At 41.0% G+C, this 20,609-nt stretch overlaps 1 protein-coding gene across 1 annotated transcript in view; it reads right to left on the reverse strand.

Annotated features, from left to right (window-relative positions):
• Nucleotides 1-20,609, reverse strand: part of RYR2 (ryanodine receptor 2) — a 535,211-nt gene that overhangs the window by 3,095 nt on the left and 511,507 nt on the right. Inside the window, exons 102-105 of the mRNA XM_068548931.1 lie at nucleotides 12,463-12,619; nucleotides 10,958-11,022; nucleotides 8,768-8,868; nucleotides 7,772-7,823 (exon numbers count right to left, since the gene is read on the reverse strand). Of these exons, the coding sequence (XP_068405032.1) occupies nucleotides 7,772-7,823; nucleotides 8,768-8,868; nucleotides 10,958-11,022; nucleotides 12,463-12,619 (375 nt within the window). The remainder of the gene's footprint in view (nucleotides 1-7,771; nucleotides 7,824-8,767; nucleotides 8,869-10,957; nucleotides 11,023-12,462; nucleotides 12,620-20,609) is intronic.

The following is a 20,609-nucleotide window of genomic DNA, read 5'->3' on the forward strand; positions in this document are numbered from 1 at the left end:
GTCTTTTACGTGTAGCTGTCCAGTTTTCCCAGCACCACTTATTGAAGAGACTGTCTTTTCTCCGTTGTATATTGTACCTCCTTTGTTGTAAACTAATTGACCAAAGGTACGTTGGTTTATTTCTGGGATTTCTTCTTTTTTTTAATTGTTATTGGAGTATATAGTTGCTTTACAATGTTGTGTTAGTTTCTGCTGTACAGCAAAGTGAATTTTATTTATTTATTTATATATCTATATCTATATCTCCCCTCTTTTTTAGATTTCCTTCCCATTTAGGTCACCATAGAGCATGGAGTAGAGTTCCCTGTGTTACACAGTAGGTTCTCATTAGTTATCTATTATATACACAGTAGTGTATATGTGTCAATCCTAATCTCTCAGTTCATCCCACTTCCCCTTCCCCCTTGATAGCCATAAGTTTGTTCCCTACATCTGTGTCTCTATTTCTGCTTTGCAAATAAGTCCATCTGTACCATTTTTCTAGATTCCATGTGTAAGTGATATTCCATGATATTTTTTCTTTTTCTGATTTACTTCACTCTGTACGACAGTCTCTAGGTCTATCCACGTCTCTGCAAATGGCACTATTTCATTCCTTTTTATGGCTGAGTAATATTCCATTGTATATATGTTCCACATCTTTATCCATTCCTCTGCTGATGGACATTTAGGTTGCTTCCACGTCCTGGCTATTGTAAATAGTGCTGCAATGAACATTGGGGTGCATGTGTCTTTTTGAATTATGGTTTTCTCAGGGTATATGCCCAGGAGTGGGTTTGCTGGGTCATATGGTAGTTCGATTTTTAGTTTTCTGATGAACCTCCGTGCCATTCTCCATAGTGGCTGTACCAATTAACATTCGCACCAACAGTGTAGGAGGGTCCCCTTTTCTCCACATCCTCTCCAGCATTTATTGTTTATAGAGTTTTTTGATGATGGCCATTCTGACCGTTGTGAGGTGATACCTCATTGTAGTTTTGATTTGCATTTCTCTAATAATTAGTGATGTTGAGCATCTTTTCATGTGCCTCTAGGCCATCTGTATGCCTTCCTTGGAGAAATGTCTATTTAGGTCTTCCGCCCATTTTTTGATTGGGTTGTTTGTTTTGTTGATATTGAGCTGCATGTGCGCCTTGCATATTTTGGAGATTAATCCCTTGTCGGTTGCTTCGTTTGCAAATATTTTCTCCCATTCTGAGGGTTGTCTTTTCATTTTGTTTATGGTTTCCTTTGCTGTGAAAAAGCTTTTAAATTTAATTAGGTTCCATTTGTTTATTTTTGTTTTTATTTTCATTACTCTAGGAGGTGTTATCAAAAAAGAGCTTGCTGCGATTTATGTCAAAGAGTGTTCTGCCTCTGTTTTCCTCTAGGAGTTGCATAGTATCCGGTCTTACATTTAGGTCTTTTAATATATTTTGAGTTTATTTTTGTGTATGGTGTTAGAGAGTGTTCTAATTTCATTCTTTTACATGTAGCTGTCCAGTTTTCCCAGTACCACTTGTTGAAGAGGCTGTCTTTTTCTCCATTGCATATTCTTGCCTCCTTAATCATCGATTAGTTGACCATAGGTGTGTGGGTTTATCTCTGGGCTTTCTATCCTGTTCCACTGATCTATATTTCTGTTTTTGTGCCAGTACCATGCTGTCTTGATTACTGTAGCTTTGTAGTGTAGACTGAAGTCAGGGAGCCTGATTCCTCCAGTTCCATCTTTCTTTCTCAAGAGTGCTTTGACTATTTGGGGTCCTTTGTGTCTCCATACAAATTAAAAAATTTTTGTTCTAGTTCTTTGAAATGCCATTGGTAATTTGATAGGGATTACACTGAATCTCTAGATTGCCTTGGGTAGTTTATTCATCTTTTTAAAAATTTATTTTATTTTATTTATTTTTGGCTGCGCTGGGTCTTCGTTGATTCACGCAGGCTTTCTCTAGTTGCGGCGAGCAGGGGCTGCTCTTCATTGTGGTGTGTGGGCCTCTCATTGCAGCGGCCCCTCCTGTTGCAGAGCACAGGCTCTTGGCGCACTGGCTTAAGTAGTTGTGGCTCGCAGGCTCCAGAGCACAGGCTCAGTAGCTGTGGCGCACGGGCCTAGTTGCATTGCGGTATGTGGGATCTTCCTGGACCAGGGCTCAAACCCACGTCCCCTGTGCTGGCAGGTGGACTCCTAACCACCGCACCACTAGGGAAGCCCGGTTTATTCATTCTGACAATATGGATTCTTCCAACCCAAGAACATGGTATACTTTTCCATCATTTTGTGTCATCTTTGTTTCTTTCATCAGCATCTTATAGTTTTCGAAGTACAGGTCTTTGCCTCCTTAGGTAGGTTTATTCCTAGGTATTTTATTCTTTTTGATGTGATGGTAAATGGGATTGTTTCCTTTGTTTGTTTTCGTCCTTATGAAATTCTTTTAACTTTTTATTAGAGTGTATGTAGTTGATTTACAATATTGTGTTTCCTCAAGTGAATCAATTATACATATACATATATCCATTCTTTTTTAGATTCTTTTCCCATATAGGTCACTACAGAGTATTGAGTAGAGGTCCCTGTGCTATACAGTAAGTCCTTGTTGATTATCTGTTTTACATATAGTAGTGTGTATACGTCAATCCCAGTCTCCCAATTTATCCCTCCCCCCTTCCCCCCCGGTAACCATAAATTTGTTTTTTACATCTGTGACTCTATTTCTGTTTTGTAAATAAGTTCATCTGACCCATTTTCTTAGATTCCACGTATATATGTAATATCGTATGATATTTGTCTTTCTCTGTCTTACGTCACTCAGCATGACAATCTCTAGGTCCATGCATGTTGCTGCAAATGGCATTATTCCATTCTTCTTTATGGCTGAGTAATATTCCACTGTATGTATGTACCACATCTTCTTTACCCATTCCTTTGTCGATGGACATTTAGGTAATTGGGATTGTTTCCTAATTTCTCTTTCTGATTATTTGTTGTTAGTGTGTAGAAATGCAACAGATTTCTGTGTGTTAATTTTGTATCCTGTGACTTTACTGAATTCCTTGATGAACTCTAGTAGTTTTCTGGTAGCATCTTTAGGATTTTTTATGTGTAGTATCCCATCGTTTACAAACAATGACAGTTTTACTTTTTTTCCAATTTGAATTCCTTTTATTGCTTTTTCTTCTCTGATTGCTGGGGCTAGGACTTCCAAAACAACACAGAGTAAAAGTGGTGAGAGTGGACCTTCTTGTCTTGTTCCTGATCTTAGAGTAAATGCTTTTAGGTTTTCACCGTTGAGTGTGATGTTAGCTGTGGATTTGTCATATGTGGGCTTTATTATGTTGAGGTAGGTTCCCTCTATGCCTGCTTTCTGGAGTGTTTTTGTCATAAGTGGATGTTGACGTTTATCAAAAGCTTTTTCTGCATCTATTGAGATGATCATATGGTCTCTATCCTTTAATTTGTTAATATGGTGTATTACACTGATTGATTTGGGAATATTGAAAAACCCTTGCATCACTGGGATAAATCCCACTCAGTCATGGTGTATGATCCTTTTAATGTATTGTTGGATTTGGTTTGCTAGTGTTTTGTTGAGGATTTTCATGTCTATGTTCATCAGTAACATTGGTCTGTAATTTTTTTTGTGGTATCTTTGTCTGGTTTTGGTATCAGGGTGATGGTGGCCTCATAGAATGAGTTTGAAACTGTTTCTCTGCAGTTTTTTGGATTAGTTTCAGGATAGGTGTTAACTCTTCTCTAAATGTTTGGTAGAATTCTGCTGTGAAGCCATCTGGTCCTGGACTTTTGTTTTTTGGGAGTTTTTAAATCACAGGTTCAATTCTAGTACTTGTAATTGGTATGTTCCTATTTCTGTTTATTCCTTGTACCTTTCTAAGAAGTTGTCCATTTCTTCTAGGTTGTCCGTTTATTAGCATATAGTTCTTGTATTAGTCTCCTATGGTCCTTTGTGTTCCTGTGGTTTCCTACGTAACGTCTTCCTTTTCATTTCTAGTTTTATTGATTTGGGTGCCCTCCCTTTTTTTCTTGATGAATCTGGCTAAAGGTTTATTCGTTTATCTTTTCAAGGAACCAGCTTTTAGTTTCATTGATCTTTTCTATTGTTTCCTTTATCTCTATTTCATTTATTTCTGCTCTGATCTTTATGATTGATTGTTTTCCTTCTACTGACTTTGAGGTTGGTTTGTTCTTTCTTGAGTTGATTTAGGTGTAAGGTTGGGTTGTTTATTTGAGATTATTTTTTTGTTTCTTGAGCCTACATGGCTGTAACTATGAAGTTTACATGGCTATACACTTCTCTCTTAGAACTGTTTTTGCTGCATTTCATAGGTTTTGGAACCTCGTGTTTTCATAGTCATTTGTCTCTAGGTATTTTTTAATTTCCCCTTTGATTTCTTCAGTGATCCATTGGTTGGTAGTAGCATAGTTTCAACATCACTGCTTGTGACTGGTCTGTTCATATGTTCTATTTCTTGCTGGTACAGTCTTGGAATATTGTACTTTTCTAAGAATTTGTCCATTTCTTCCCGGTTCTCCCTTTTACTGGCATATAGCTGCTTGTACTAGTCTCTTATGATCCTTTGTATTTCTGTGGTGTCCATTCTGACTTCTCCTTTTTCATTTCTAATTTTATTGATTTGAGTTCTCTCCCTTTTTCTCTTGATGAATCCAGGTAAAGGTTTATCAATTTTGTTTATCTTCTCAAAGAACCAGCTTTTAGTTTCATTGATCTTTGCTATTGTTTCCTTTGTGTCTATTTCATTTATTTCTGCTCTGATCTTGATTTCTGTCCTACTAAATTTGGGTTTTGTTTGTTCTTTTTTCTCTGGTTGCTTTAGGTGTAAGGTTAGGATGTTTGAGATTTTTCTTCTTTCCTGAGGTTAGACTGTATTGCTATACACTTCCTTCTTAGAACTGCTTTTGCTGCATCCCATAGTTTTTGGGTTGTCAAGTTTTCATTGTCATTTGTTTCTAGGTATTTTTTTTTTTTATTTCCTCTTTGATTTCTTCAGTGATCCATTCATTGGTTGTTTAGTACCATATTGTTTAGCCTCCATGTGTTTTTGTGTTTTACAGTTTTATTCCTATAATAATTGGTTTCTAATCTCATAGCATTGTGGTCACAAAGGATGCTTGATATGATTTCAGTTTTCTTACATTTACTGAGACTTGCTTTTTAGCCCAGCATGAGATCTATCCTAGAGAATGTTACATGTGTACTTGAAAAGAATGTGAATTCTGCTGCTTTCGGATGGAATGCTCTATAAATATCAATGAAGTCCATCTGGTCTCATGTGTCATTTAAGGCCTGTGTTTCCTTATTGATTTTCTGTCTGGATGATCTGTCCATTGATGTAAGTGGGGTGTTAAAATCACCCATTAATATTGCGTTACTGTCAATTACTATTTCCTACCTTTACTGTATGTTTGCCTTGCAGGTGAGCTTTCCCATTTTGTAATTTTTTTTCTAGTTGTTACCTTTTCCTTTCTGCCTAGAGAAGTTCCTTTAGCACTTGCTATAAAGCTGATCTGGTGGTGCTGAATTCTCTTTAGCTTTTGCTTGTCTGTAAAGATTTCTCCATCAAATCTGAATGAGAGCCTTGCTGTGTAGCGCCTTCATGGTTGTAGGTTTTTCCCTTTCATCACTTTAAATATATTATGCCACTCCCTTCTGGCCTGCAGAGTTTCTGCTGAGAAATCAACTGATAGTATTATGGGGAATCCTTTGTATGTTATTTGTTGCTTTCCCATTGTTGCTTTTAATATTTTTCTTTAATTTTTGTCAATTTTATTATTGTGTGTCTTGGTGTATTCCCCCTTGGGTTAATCCTGCCTGAGACTCTCTGTATTTCTTGGACTTAGGTGACTGTTTCCTTTCCCATGGTAGGGAATTCTTCAGCTATTATCTCTTCAAATATCTTCTCAGACCCTTTCTCTCTCTCCCTCCCTTCTGGGACCCCTATAATGTGAATGTTGGTGCCTTTGACATTGTCCCAGAGGCTGCTTAAACTGTCCTCATTTCTTTTCATTCTTTATTCAGTTTTGAAACAGTGATTTCCACCACTCTATCTTCCAGCTCACTTATCCATTCTTCTGCCTCATTTATTCTGCTATCAATTCCTTCTACTATATTTTTCATTTCACTTATTGTTCAATTGTTTGGTTGTTATTTATATTTTCTAACTAACTCTTTGTTAAAAACTTCCTGTTACTTCTCACTCTGTGCATCCATTCTTTTCCTGAGTTCTTGGATCTTTATGATCATTGCTTTCAACTCTTTCTCAGGTAGGTTGCCTATCTCCATGTCCCTTAGTTGTTCTTCTGGGGTTTTATCTTGTTCCTTCGTCTGGAACATATTCCTCGGCCATCTCATTTGCCTGAATTTCTATTTGTATTTTTATGTATGTGGAAGGTCAGTTACGTTTCTTGACCTTGGAGAAGTGGCCCTCTGTAGGGGATGTCCTATGTGTCCCAGCAGTACACTCCCCTCTCATCACCAAGGGCCAGGGACCAGGTGGTCCCAGGGTAGTTTCTGACCTGTGTTTGCAGACTCAGTTCCACAGACTGGAGGCGATTGTAGTTTTCTTCCTTCTGGTGTCTGTCTGCCCCCTGGTGGGTGAGGCTTGTCTAGAGGCTTGTGCAGGCTTCCTGGTGGGAGGAACTGGTGCCTCCGCACTGGTGGGTGGAGCTGGGTCTTGGCCCTCTGGTGGCTGGCCATGTAAGGGGCGTGTCTAGAGGTGGCTGTGGACTCAGGAAGTCTTTCTTTAGGCAGCCTGTCTGCTGATGGGTGGGTCTGCATTCCCACCCTGTTGGTGGTTTGGGTGTTGGGTGGAGCCAGGTCTTGGTGCCAAAATGGCGGCCTCCGGGAGTGCTCAGGCCAATGAATCCACCAGTGTCCTTGTCCCCATAGTGAGCCACACCTGCTTCCCCAGGAGCCCCTCCAAGACCAGCAGGTAAGTCTGGCCCAGGCCCCTATGAAGTCACTGCTCTTGCCCTGGGTCCCGGGGCAAAAAGACCTTGTGTGTGCCCTCCAAGAGTGGCATCTCTGTTTTGCACAGTTCTTTGGAGCTCCTGCACTCAAGCCCTGCTGGCTTCAAAGTCAAGTGCTCTGGGGTGGGGGGGGGGGTCCTCCTCCTGATGTCAGACCCCAAGGCTGGGGAGCTTGATATGGGGCTCAGAACTCTCACTCCTGTGGGAGAAGTTCCGCAATATAATTAATTATTCTCCAGTGTGTGGGTCACCCACCTGGGGCAGGTATAGGATTTAATTATATTGCAAGTGCACCCCTTATACTGTCTCACTGTGGTTTCTTCTTTGTCTTTGGATGTAGAATATCTTTCTTTAGTAGGTTCCAGTCTTTTTTATCAATGTTTGTTTAGCATTCAGTTGTGATTTTGGTGTGCTCCTGAGTGGAGGTGAGCTCAAGGTCCTTCTACTCTGCCATCTTGTCCCAGGATATGCAATTATTTTTAAATGACTGTAATACTACTGAATGAAGTTCATTTGAAATCATCTGCTATCTGATTAAGCAATCAAGTATATTATAATTATCAAAACCCAAACTCAGCATTTTCAGCTAATAAATGTGCAATTCTAATTTTACTTTTTCTACTACAGCAATCTTTGCATACTCATCCAGGATAACAGGAATTTTATACTAAGATACCATGACTAATATCTGAAAGTAATTCCAATATTTATGTTTAATGTACACATTTATTCCAAAATGCAGAGATTCTTTTATCATTTCTTTTAGATGATGTATGGTCCCTGTTTACCTACCTGTCCTGTGTGCTCTGTTTCATCTTTGTTTATGAGATACATCAGAAAAAACCTACAGATACAGAGAGAGTAATCAGAAATGGATTGTATGGAAATATCAGCATAAACAGATACTTCTGGTTCTGCTATGGACTAACTCTTCATGGCAGAGAAAATAAATGGGTCAAACCTGCAGGGCCAAAAAAAAAAAAAAAATGCCATGGGGACCAACAGCTTAATCAGCTTTTAAAATATTTTTTTCAAAGGAGCTATAATGTGTTCACAGATCAAGTTATACCTCTTGGGAGCTGCTTTATACCAGGCTCAGTGCCAGACCCTGCCTGCAACTGTTTCCACATTCACTCATGGAGCAGGAATTGCAATCCTCATTTGCAAAACCGAGAATTAAAAAGGTTCAATAACTTGTCTAATATCACACACTTGTGAATTCCAAAACCCACTTTTTTTTTAAATTGCTACAATGCTACTCTATATCTTTTCTGTTAGATATTAAAATCAGGTTAGAAACGGATTAAGAAATAATATTGTACTGAAGTACAGTTTTGGCTAGTCTCAAGTAAGAGCCAGATTTCTATGTATTAAAAAAAATGCAACATTTAACTGTTTCCAGGGGTGCCTAAAGAGGTCTGTGGTTCTTCAGAAAAGAAAAATGAAGATTCACATATCTCTAGGGAGCAGCTGGAACATTCCTGTTTGAAATGGCAAACACGGCCAAAGCTCTCTGAGAGGCTTGGTATATATTCTGCTCATCCTTTCCACCTTTTCATTTCATGTTCTAGAAGGTATTGTTCACGTGGAGGGCTGCAACTTCCTTTCCTAAGTCAACCTACTCGAGGAAAAAGAACCACTAGCTGTGGGTCTTTCCCTCCAAGAGCTATAAGAAGCCTGAAGCCAATGGTAAAGAGAGGGGCTCTCTGTCCTGTTTCCCCAGCTTGCTAAGGTGGGGGATGCCTGGGTATCAGGAGAGGCAGGGGAGTCCGAGTCAGGCACACTCACAGATAATTGGCCAAGTTGTGTTCCTGTAAAGTGTGGGTTTCAAAGCCATGGGGCACAGTGTCGAAGTAATCATTGCCTATCCCACAGATGAAGCACTTGGTCTAGAAGACAAAGGCAGTATTCAAAGGTCAGAGTTCAGAAAGCAAAACAAAAGGAAAACACAACTCACCACTCAGGGGCAGCTACTTGGATTATTCGGTCTACATAAAAGATCATCCCATAAGACTGTGCCAAGCACCAGAGTATCAATTTAACTGTTGCCACCACTACATCTTGCGGTGGGGTTTAAACGACATAGGAACCAACAGCAAGAAGTAACAGAGGCAGAAGGAAGAGAACAAGATGATGATGACCGAAAAGCAATGTCTTCTTTTCTCTAGCCTAAGTGAGCACGCCCACGCTTGGTGATCACTCTTGTTCATTACACTGGCTCAAATTATCTAGGTAGGACTGAATGTGTCCTCAACTGAAACCACAAACTTGGTATCTATCCTAGCCAAGTCTGATGACCAAGCTGGTGGAGGGGGGAGGCACAAATGCCTCCCATCTGGGGAGGACCAAACCAAATACCAAGCTGTGAGGTGTTGAATCAACGGTTCAGAGAAGGTCCGCCACATGCCAGGCATCATGCTAGGCACACACACAACCAACAGACATGTACTGGGATGACAGTCCGCTCTAGAAACAGGACACCTGCTCTCTCCGCTTCCCTCCCATCCCATCCATCTCTCTCTTCGCCCGCTAGGTCTGCCATCTGCAGGCCTGGTACCCAAAACCCAGGGAGAAGCAGGCCTTCCATTTTTATCATTAGCATCTCCTATGTATCAACTCAAATGAATTCAATAATTATTGTCCTCATGTGGCTCCAGATGCTCATCTTCCCTGCAAATTAGAAGCTGTTTCATACCGTCAGAGGCATGTTTATGATGCCCTAGATGCGAGAGCCTAGAATCAAGATGATTAAGGTAATTTATAATTCTCCCTGCCTTACTGATCAACAGCTGCCGACAGCAGAAAGGCTGCATTCAGCATCCAGTCTTGTACACCATTCAGTGTCTCTTAACTAAACAGGTTCCCACTTAACAGCTTTCCCCAGGAAACTGCCCTTCCTCTTTGTTACCTCTCTCGGTCACTGTGTGTGTGTAACTGAGCCACCATGCTTCTTGCTAGAGGCTCATGCTGGACGGAACCTCAGTAACATCCCCGCTTGCTCCAAACTCTTCATCCTCTGCATCTGGCCAGTCACCAAGTTCTTTTCATGCCAAAGTACTGCTTGAATCCATTTGGCTCCTGCATCATCTCCTACCTAGAAAATGCTGACAGCTGCTTCCCTGTCCCTGGGTGTGCCAGTGTCGAGCTCACTCCCCCTATTTTAATCCATGGTTATCAATCTTTTTAAAATGTAAAATCTGATCACCTCACTGCCCCGCTTAAAACCCTTTTCTTGTTTCCCAGCCTGCAAGTTACACTGTAAATTTCTCAAATGCATGATTAGGCTCTTAATTAGCTGGCCTTCTTCTCCAGCCCCATTACTAGAAAGTAATGCTTCATCCTGAACCAGTTATGCTTCCAAGAAAAAAAATCTGCACATCAAATTCCTTAAAATCAGAGTCTTGGTATATAGAACGTCAGGCGGTGACGTTTTCACAGCATCCAATGTGAATGGCACCCCTGGTGATGGGCATGGTGGGGCACTTCGGGGTGGGGAGGTGGCCTGAACTGGCCTGCGCGCTCTCTCTCTCTCTCTCAAATCCACACCTCTGCAATCTTCAGGCCTCAGCTTGGGCATCCCTTCTTTTAAGTACGCCCCTGATCATACAAGAGGAAATTAGACACCAGCCCCAGAGACCCCGGCACTCAGGGTTTCCTCCTATAAAGGGCTCACCACACTGCTCATGATGTCCTGTCTACTTATTTGTCAGCGGATCCACCACTTTGAATGAATGGTCTCCCCCTCCTGGAGGGGCAGATGGCGCCACGCTACTGTTTGTATGTACCTGGCGCCCACCACACAGCCTAGCAACAGTGCTCAACTCTGTGTATTGCCTGAATCGAAAACAGGCCAGTGAAGCCATGCATTGTTCATGTCCCTCCCCCTGCTCCCATAGCCGTCATTCTTTGATAAAAGACAGTGGGGACAGGCAGTGTCCACAACAACAGAAACGCAGAGTCAGAAACGGAGAGACTCACCTCCATGTCTTCTTTGACCTGTTCTTGTTGGTCTCTTAGTTCCCCAAAAGCATCGATAATTAAACCTAGTGTTCAGTAAAGACGGGATTTAATCTATCAATCAACCAGAGAAGGATGATGAAATTCACAGCCCCCGGGCTAAGCCTCCCAAGGAACGGGACCGTGACACTGGGAGACGCTCGGAGCTTGGCAGAAGATGTGAGCGCGCACTGGATACTCCTACGAGGGCAGCAGCGTTCTCTCTTTGGGGGGCAGACAGACATGCAGTTCCCAGGGCACATACATACTGCCTGAAAAGGGGTTTAAAACTGAAGGGACAGCAGGAAAAACCTTGGGTTACCTTGGCATCAGCAACTGGTATGTTACTACCTGCTTCACGCCAAGAAGGAGCAATGGAGATTTATGGTCATAAAGTACAGAAAATGCCACTAATGAGATTTTCAAGTGCTAATTTGCAAATCAAACATGCCCATATTAACTGTAAGGAATTCGCCTCAAATCATTTTTTTCACGAGTTCGTCATCAATAAACTTTCCGTAACGTTATTAACTGTAGCAATCAGCAACTAACGGCTTCCTGCTGCCTTGTTCCCTTTTCTCCTGTGACTTGCCGGGCTGCACGTTTTCTTCCAAGTGTTTTATATGACTTATGCCCCCTTCTAAACACATTATTGTTACACTCAATAAAGACATAAAGGAAGGGTTGTGAATCCTTTAAACGCATTCCTGTACTTCACTGAAAAAAGGGTTATCATCATTTTTTTGCCTGTGGAATTTAGAGGATAATGTCCCATTTATAGACATTTAATTCAAGCTAGGATAAATGTGTAAGCAGAAGAAGACAACATGAGTGATTTTTCTGAGGGAAAAAAAAGTTACCTTGGAATAAAAGGAGAGGAAAAAACCACCCGCTCCAAGTTCCCTTGGAGTAAAAGGAAGATCGAATGGGTCAACATGGCACGGTGGTTGCACGTGACGGCTCTGGGTCCAGACCCTGTGCGTTTGGATTCCAACCCTGACACTTTTCAGCTGTACACGTCAGCCAAATTACTTAGACTTACTATGGCTCAGTTCCTTCAAATGTGAAGAACAACATTCTGCTCCCAGGGCACACGGAACAGACATCATTTTTAAAGAAATCTTTTCAATAACCCATGGTTTAGAGCTTTATATAATTTCCATGTGATAGACCCAAAGAGGCTAAATGGCTCACCCACCACTAGTTGTAAAGGTCATCAGCGGCAGGGCAGGAAATCAGACCCAGGAAAGTGCTCTTCCCGTTCTGTTATTTGAAAGGAGGCCAAAGAAACCTGTATCCATCTCCCCGCTAGAGCAGGGTCCCCTGCTTCTTTGTTTTTCCCTCTACAGATTTCCAGTGAAGAAACACTGAGCGGAAGAGTTCCATTTGGCTTTTCTAGGAAACACCTGACATTCTTACCCTGTGTTTAATGTTAGCATCAACAATATGTAGGTCAAATTCTAGATCTTCTTGAGGATGATGCTTACCTTGTATTATGGCCAAGAGAATGACAATTACAAAGAAGAAGAAGGTGATGTCAAAGATGATTCGATAGATCTCATATTCATCGCCGGCTGGGTCTTCGATTTCATCACCGATACCCCCTCCGGCACGTACCCCGACATACATGTGGAACATATAGCACTGGAAAAGAGAGGAATGATGGCTTCACTTCCCGGAGGACCACTGCCCATTTTTATACTCAACACACCTAAGATTATCTCTCTTGTTCCTAATCTTCACTGTGGAAATGATGAGCATCTTTGCCTTCTACATCACCTCTTTTTGTTTCAGTATCTGTAATTGTGATGCAAACACTTGGCTCTTACATTCTGCTGTCTTTTAAACAAAACTCGGTGCTGCCTACTCTGCTTAGCACCTGCTGTCATACTTTGCAGAAAATGAAAAATACCTCACTAGCATCAGCCATAAGGTTATTATCCTATTAAGATCACAGTAAGGGCCACAAAACTATATTTAATTGCACTGTTCAGTTTTTTGTGAGCATAACAGACAAAGGAATGGGGAAGTAAAAGTCCATGGTATAACTGGATGGAATGTTAGAAATTAAGTGAGGAAAAAACCAAACTTAACACTTACCATCCTCTCATCTATCACATTGGAATATAATGTGAAAATTTTTTAACTTTAATGTCTAGAGTAAAGAAAAATGAGAGAGGCAGGGAAGAAATAGCAGCTCATTGTTTAAACTCTGAAACTTTAAAGCAACCAACAACATGTACAGCTGCAAGTGTCCATTGCCAAAAAAGAGGGGTGCAGTAAAGCACTTTGGGGTAGGGTTTCTCAGCCTCAAATCCGTTAACATTTTAGGCCAGATAATTCTTTGTTGTGAGGTCTGTCTTACGCACTGTAGCATATGTTTGTTAGAAGGATCTCTGGCCTCTACTCACTAGATGCCAGTAGCGCCCCACCCCACAGACAATCAAAAATGTCTGCAGACATTGCCAAGTGTCCTCTGGGGTGGCAACATCAGGACCACTGGATTAAGCATCTAGGGTTTTATCTTTATTTAGGATAAGTCCACACTCTCCATTCCAGGCCCTCTGATTTAGCCATACTTCCCCTCTCTAAGTTGATCTTTTACTGCTCCCAAGCACTGCCCTCTCCTCTACCCATGCCTCCTCCAAATACAATATTCCTGATTCTAGATCTTTGCCTGCATATTCTCCTTACCTTGCATTGCAATATTCTTTCCCATTTGTATCCCATTAGAACCTACTCATCCTTCAGAGCCTCAGTGAATAATCCTCCTTCCATGAGGCCTCCTCAGACTGTTCAAGACACTTCCGTTTACCCAGCTGATGTCACCCATCAATGCAAAACAAAAAACACTGTCTGCTGTAACCCTAATGAACGGGGCAAAGACCTCAAAACAGCATCTTCACTCACTGAGACACCACACTCCTCTGGTTTTCTGCTACATTTCTGGTCATTCCTTCTCAGCTCCCTTGGCTGGTTCTTCCTCATCTCCCTATCTCTTCATGAACTAATGCCCAGGATTGGGTTCTCTGACTTTTCGTTTCTTTTAGGACACTCCCTTGGGGAACTTTTCCAGTTTCATGCTTAAATATCATCTGTGCTAATTACTTCAAAAAATTTCTGTTTACACCTTGGGTCTCTTTCCTGAATTCCAGACTTGTATCTCCAACTTATTTTTCATTTGATGTTTTATGATCTCTCTCACTCCACTAGAATTAGTCCCATTATAAGAAGAATTACTTGGGTTACTACTCTGTCATCAGTGCCTAAACAATGTCCAGCACATGATAGGTACTCAAAAATCACTTGTGGGATGACCGAGGAGTGAAAAGTTATGACTGGTCAGCTGTTCTCATGGAGAACGGCTCAAACAGACCTCAGATTCTCAGGTCATTTTAAAGAGCATAAAGTTCAGGCAAAGAATAGGCAGCAAGATGACACCAAAATGCTCAGAGTTCAACAGCTAATTACTGATAGGAAACTTTTTGTATTCTGCATCTAAGTCAGACGCCTGGAATTTAATGAACAGAATTAAATAAAGGTTGGGTCACTTAGGCAATAGAAGTGAAAGCAAAAATAAACGAATGGCATCTAATCAAGCTTATAAGCTTTTGCGCAGCAAAGGAAACCATGAGCAAAACAAAAAGACAGCCTATGGACTGGCAGAAAATATTTGCAAATCATGTGACTGATAAGGGCTTAATTTCCAAAATATACAAACAGCTCGTACAATTCAATAAGGAAAAAACAAACCACCCTATCGAAAAATGGGCAGAAGACCTAAATAGACATTTCTCCAAAGATGCTCATCATCACTAATTATTAGAGAAATGCATACCAAAACTACAATAGGGTACCACCTCACACCGGTCAGAATAGCCATCATTAAAAAAATCTATCAATACAAATAACAAATGCTGGAGAGGGTGTGGAGAAAAGGGAACCCTCCTACACTGTTGGTGGGAATGTAAATTTGTACAACCGTTATGGAGAACAGTATGGAGGCTCCTTAAAAAAACTAAAATTAGAGTTGCCACATGATCCAGCAATTCCACTCCTGAGCATATACCCAGACAAAACTGTAATTCGTACAGATACATGCATCCCCATGTTCACTGCAGCACTATTTACAATAGCCAAGACATGGAAATAACCTAAAGGTCCATTGACGGATGGATAAAGAAGATGTGGTACACACACACACACACACACACACACACACACACACAATGGAATATTACTCAGCCATAAAAAGAATGAGATAATGCCATTTGCAGCAATATGGATGCAACTAGAGATTGTCATACTAAGCTAAGTAAGTCAGAAAGAGAAAGACAAATACCATATGATATCAATTATATGTGGAATCTAAAATATGACACTAATGAACATATCTACAAAACAGAAACACACTCACAGACACAGAGAACAGACTTGTGGTTGCCAAGGCTGGGGGAGTTGGAGGAGGGATGGATTAGTTTGGGATTAGCAGATGCAAACTATTATATATAGGATGGATAAACAACAAGGTCCTACTGTACAGCACAGGGAACTATATTCAATATCCTGTGATAAACCGTAATGGAAAAGAATACAAAAAGAATATATACATATGTATAACCGGAATCACTTTGCTGTACAGCAAAAATTAATGCAACATTGTGAATCAACTATACTTCAATAAAATTAAAAAGAAAAAAAGATTGGGTCACTCAGAAAAGAGGTTGGTCAGTCTGGGATGCAATAAGCAAAGAGCATCACCCCAGAACTGTTCTGGAGCCCAGGGAAGGGGGTCTCTCTTACAGAGAGGCCAGGAGAGTCCTGTTTTACAGACAGCCTGATGAGACCAATGGTGCCTAAACTTAATCCTGCATTCACATTTCCTCGAGGCTTAAACATTCTGGATTCCTGGTACCACCTACTGAATCAATCTTTAGAAATAAAAATTTGAAGACATTTAAAAAAAGCCCTCAGGACATGGCATTAATTTCTTAGCACTGTTTGTCTAGAACAGTGCTTGAAACTGTTAATGGTGGATCTGTGGGTAGAGAAAGTTTTACTTTCCCTGTATATTCTTGCATACTGTTGGAATTAGTTTTTACCACATGCATTTCTTATTTTTATTAAGAAAAAATTGGGGGTTATATGTTTTTCTCCAAATCTGCCCGCACATGTGATTAACTGTGGCTACAGGAAATAGAATTATTATTGCAGCTGCCTACTCTTTACTTAGTGAACTAACATAGGCCATCCTTTCCTGGCTTTCCCATTCTTAGCTTTGTTTATAATCCTCCCCCTGCCCCCTTCGGCTGGCGACTTAACTTGGACAATCTACCTGGCTGTGGTCTGGCATTTCTCCATGTCAAATTCTGGCCCTTTGACTCCCCACACTAATAGCCATAGTGGGCCAACAGTGGATCACTGCAGTTCCCTGTGCAGGTCCTGGAATGCCCTAGGTCTCCAAGCCCGCTTATTTGACATGTATGTGACTAAGATGGTCTAGCTAATTCCTCTTGCTCATTCCTGCGGACCAAGACTTCTGGATTATAATTTGGCTCCCCACATAGAGTTTTTCTATAGAGAAGAGACTATCAACTTGTTGCTTGAACTTTTAATGAGTGGAATGTTGGTATTCTGACTGATACATCCGACTCTTAGGAGTCTGGTTAATGTGAGTCTGTCCTCAGGCAAATGATTCACTTTTACTTTCTAGACATTAAAGTTGAAAACAAGACCATGGAATGAGGCTAAATTACCAAAGTAAATGTCTCCTTCTTTTTAGATCTCTCGTCAGCCACTTGGCCTCTCTTGGCAACATCTGCATCTCACTGCTTGCCTTCATTCTATGATAGCACTAAGAATTTTGAGGAGGGGGTTCCACCGTATTTCATTAAAATGAAATATGGTCATGCTGTGAAAAGAGAGGTAGAGTTTTGTGGATGTGCTTAGTTAGGCTTAATAAGATACCAAAGTGAAAAAGAATAAAATGCACAGTTCACCAGTGGGATTTTGATATTGATTTTCCCAACCTTCTCCTTCATTATCAGAAATTCTCACCGAAATAGCAGGGCCATGGCTGCTGTGGTGGAGTAGGAGGAAATGTGGTGACCAGCCAGTCACAGGAGGCGGCAGGCTGTCAGATTACCATTCTGCGCCTGAAAAGGGAAGTCCTTTCATCTACCTTCCTTTTCAGAGAATCAGATTCAACCTGATAATAAGAGCTGGAGGAGCAATGCTGGGCAGCAAAAAGTTACACTGCTTTCTTCAGAGAACCTGAGTAATGAGGGAGGAAGGTGCCTGGTGCTACAGAAATGGGGACAGGGCAGTTGCTAATTCTCAAGATTTAATATTCTGTGACTTTCCCCCCATCCAGCTCCTAAACTGATACATTCTGCGGTTAATCATTGTTTTTGTTGCCTTTAGGGGACACTGAAGAGTAACAGTTTCTAGTGGACTGGTGAAGATCCTTATAAGATCTTCACCTTGGCCAAAAAAAAGGTAGGTGTCGGGAGAGAAACAGACACAGGGAGAGAAAAAGAGAAAGAGAGAAAACAGATTATTCGTTGAGAAGATAGGGTAAAATAAGTACTTTAGAACAACTACTTAAGCAGGTTACTTCCCTAGGAGTATACTTTTTAGCTCAACCACCTGGAAAGCTGTTTCCAAAATACACAGGTCTTGATACCTTTCCTACAGTTTCTGACTCAAGGGATCTGGGGTTGGTCTTGAAGATCTGTGGATTTACAGAGAGTTTTCCTGGTGATTCCTCTGGGCATTTGAGGCTGAAAACCACTCCTTTTGAGATGAATGCTCTTATATATGCCACGTCAGCCTCCCTGGCTCTCTAGTTGCAATCAGCTTTTTGCCCTGGACTTTAGAACTTTAGATTACCTTTCAATTTCTTCTCCTACACTCTTGGTGAACAGGTTCAAATCCTATCAGGTTATGGCTGGTTTAATTAGATTCTCTGGCTCAAAACACTGTGATTCCAAATAAATAAGTAAGTAAAGAAAGATCATCACTGACTCTGCAAAACTGCAGCTACAGTGCCACCTGCTGTAAGTTACGAAACACTGGCGGGTGAATTACGTCCCCTGTAAAACCTACAATGTTCTCTGAGACCCGAAGAAACAACCTGAAACAACAAATGCGATGGGAACTCAGGATGACAGCAATAAAATACGACGTGAGTGAGGAAAACCTATCTCAGATGAGAATACTAGACCTCACTCTTTGAAAAAGAAATGCTAAGGAGACTGGCATAAAGAAAGGATTCTCTTTGGGAAATTAAAACAATGAAATCTGACCACCTGCTACTCCATAATTCTGTCTTGCTAGCTGTTTGGTTTTACTAAGCCTCCACTTTTCATGAACAGTACTGTCAGTAATTACTTACATTTTAAGTGGCTGTGGCTTCTTCAAAACCTCCCTGCACAAGCATTAGTAAGAGGCAAATTAAAAGGGGTTTTTAGATCTAAAATTGAAAGGTTAACCTAGGTAATGTGGCCTCTGACACAGTAGTTGTTAAGATCAGCTGGAAATGGACTGTGCAAAAGCACGCAGACTCCTGTCTGGTTCGACTGATGGACAGCGGTGCCTAATTATGAAAGAGGTAGGAGCCGAGGTGTAGTTTGTATCCTGGAACTGAGTTTTCTTTTTCAAGAAAGAAACACCTAAGATGCAAACTTAAGATGCCTCCAACCTCAGCTCAGCCAAAGGCAAGATCTGTTCATTGTTATTTGTAGAGACAGAAATACCTACAACAGAGCTGGTCAGAGGCAGTCTCACCCATACAGACAGAGACTCCTGAAACTGAACAAAATCCTGGCTGTAGCTCAGTCCCAAGCCCACAGATGAAAACATCAAGAAGCCAATTTCGTCATCCTAAAGTGAGGCAAGCTTCTCTATCTTCTTTATACATTTCCCTGTCATTGGGTAAAATCAACCAGGTAAAGGCAGTGGTCTTCCTAACCCACCTCTTGTTCAAATAACGCACGGATTCTTCTCATAATAAATCCATTGACAAAATTAACAAAAGCAGTGGAAACGTCCTGAGAGCAAGATGCAAAAGGTAGTCATATAAGAATACTGTTAGGGCAACTTGAACAGGGTCAGATACGACTCATGATGTGAGAGTGAGAGACCAGGATATTTTGGGGGGGGTCCTACTGTGGTAGGAGAGGCGAATGCAAGTCACACGTTGTTCCCACCGTGTAACCCAGGCCACTGCACATCCCCATCTGAAACCCTCCCTACTTTCCACCAATCGTGAGCGGTTCACTGAACATCACACCCTCTGGGAATGAACGACTGCAGGACAACTTTCTGACCTGAGGCTGGTGAATTTTGAGATTTAGACCCATTGGGGTGATTCTCCTGGAATATAAATGCATCTCCCCGGAGTCAGTGCAGGCACAAGTGCCTACCGTTAGTCCTCACTGACCCTCCTCTGTGCCTTGTTGCCTCCTCCAGCCCTCTGCTCTCCTCCCTGCATCTGGCCAGCCGCTCCCCCAAGTCTTCAGGGCCATGGGACAGAGAGACAAGGTGGTATTAAAGGCAGCACACAGAAGAGGAGGTGAAGGATCTCTAAAGTACCTTCCTCACTGGGCCTGGAATGGTACGGTAGGGATGTGGGGAAGCAGCGAGGGGGGTGGCAAAGTGTCCCCCGTTAGCGACTCTGGTGGAGGTTACTACTAGTGACCCGTCAGTCTCCCGGCGCACAAGTTTTCTCTCTCCTTGACTTGTGGTCCTACTTCCTGTACGAACTCTTGTTAACAGTTTCTTATGTATTCTTCCAGAAAAACAGTATGTGTATTCTAGCATACCTATTATATACATTCTAGCATATGTGTGTGTATCATCTTGTACAGTTAGGATCCTTTTGATCTTTTTTTTCCCACTTAAGTATAATTTGTACATCTTTTCCATATCAGCATGTACAGATTTCTCTACTATTTTAAAAAGCTACATATTTTCCATTATATGGATTTACCATAATTTATTTAATCAAGACTCTATAGATGATAATTTATATTATTTTCAATTTGTTATAGCAGCTAATATCCTTGAATATAGCGAGGCATATTTGTGAATAAACAGGTCAGTTACTAGCAATAGAACTGACAAGTCAAAGGGTAAGTACACCTAAAAATTCAATAGATATTATAAAATTTCTCTCAAATTGTTGTGTTATTTTAAATTCCCAACAGTGTTCATGAAGGTGCCAGTTTTTCAATCAATTCAGTAACTCTGGGTATTAACAAACTTTAATATTTTGCAAACCTGATAGGTAAAGGTGGCAACTGATTGTTTTCATTTGCACTTTTTAAAGTATCAATATGATAGAGGCTGAGCATCTTTTCCATATTTATAAGCTGATTCAACTTATTTTATAGTGAATTGTCTAGTCATATAATTTGCTTATTTATTTTTCTTGGCTTGTTATTTCTTCTCTCAGTTGTGACAAAGACTTTGTAAATTAAAGAAACTGGCCCTTTGTTATAGTGTTCAGTATATTTTTGCTAGCTTGTCATCCGCATTTAAGATTTTCCTTATAGTTATTCCCTTTTAAAGTAATCTTTTATGCTTACATGGACCCTAGGTTTTATGTCATGTTCAGAAAGACCTTTTCCCC

This window comes from Eschrichtius robustus, chromosome 7, assembly GCF_028021215.1.
Source record: "Eschrichtius robustus isolate mEscRob2 chromosome 7, mEscRob2.pri, whole genome shotgun sequence".
NCBI classification, from domain to species: Eukaryota; Metazoa; Chordata; class Mammalia; order Artiodactyla; family Eschrichtiidae; genus Eschrichtius; species Eschrichtius robustus.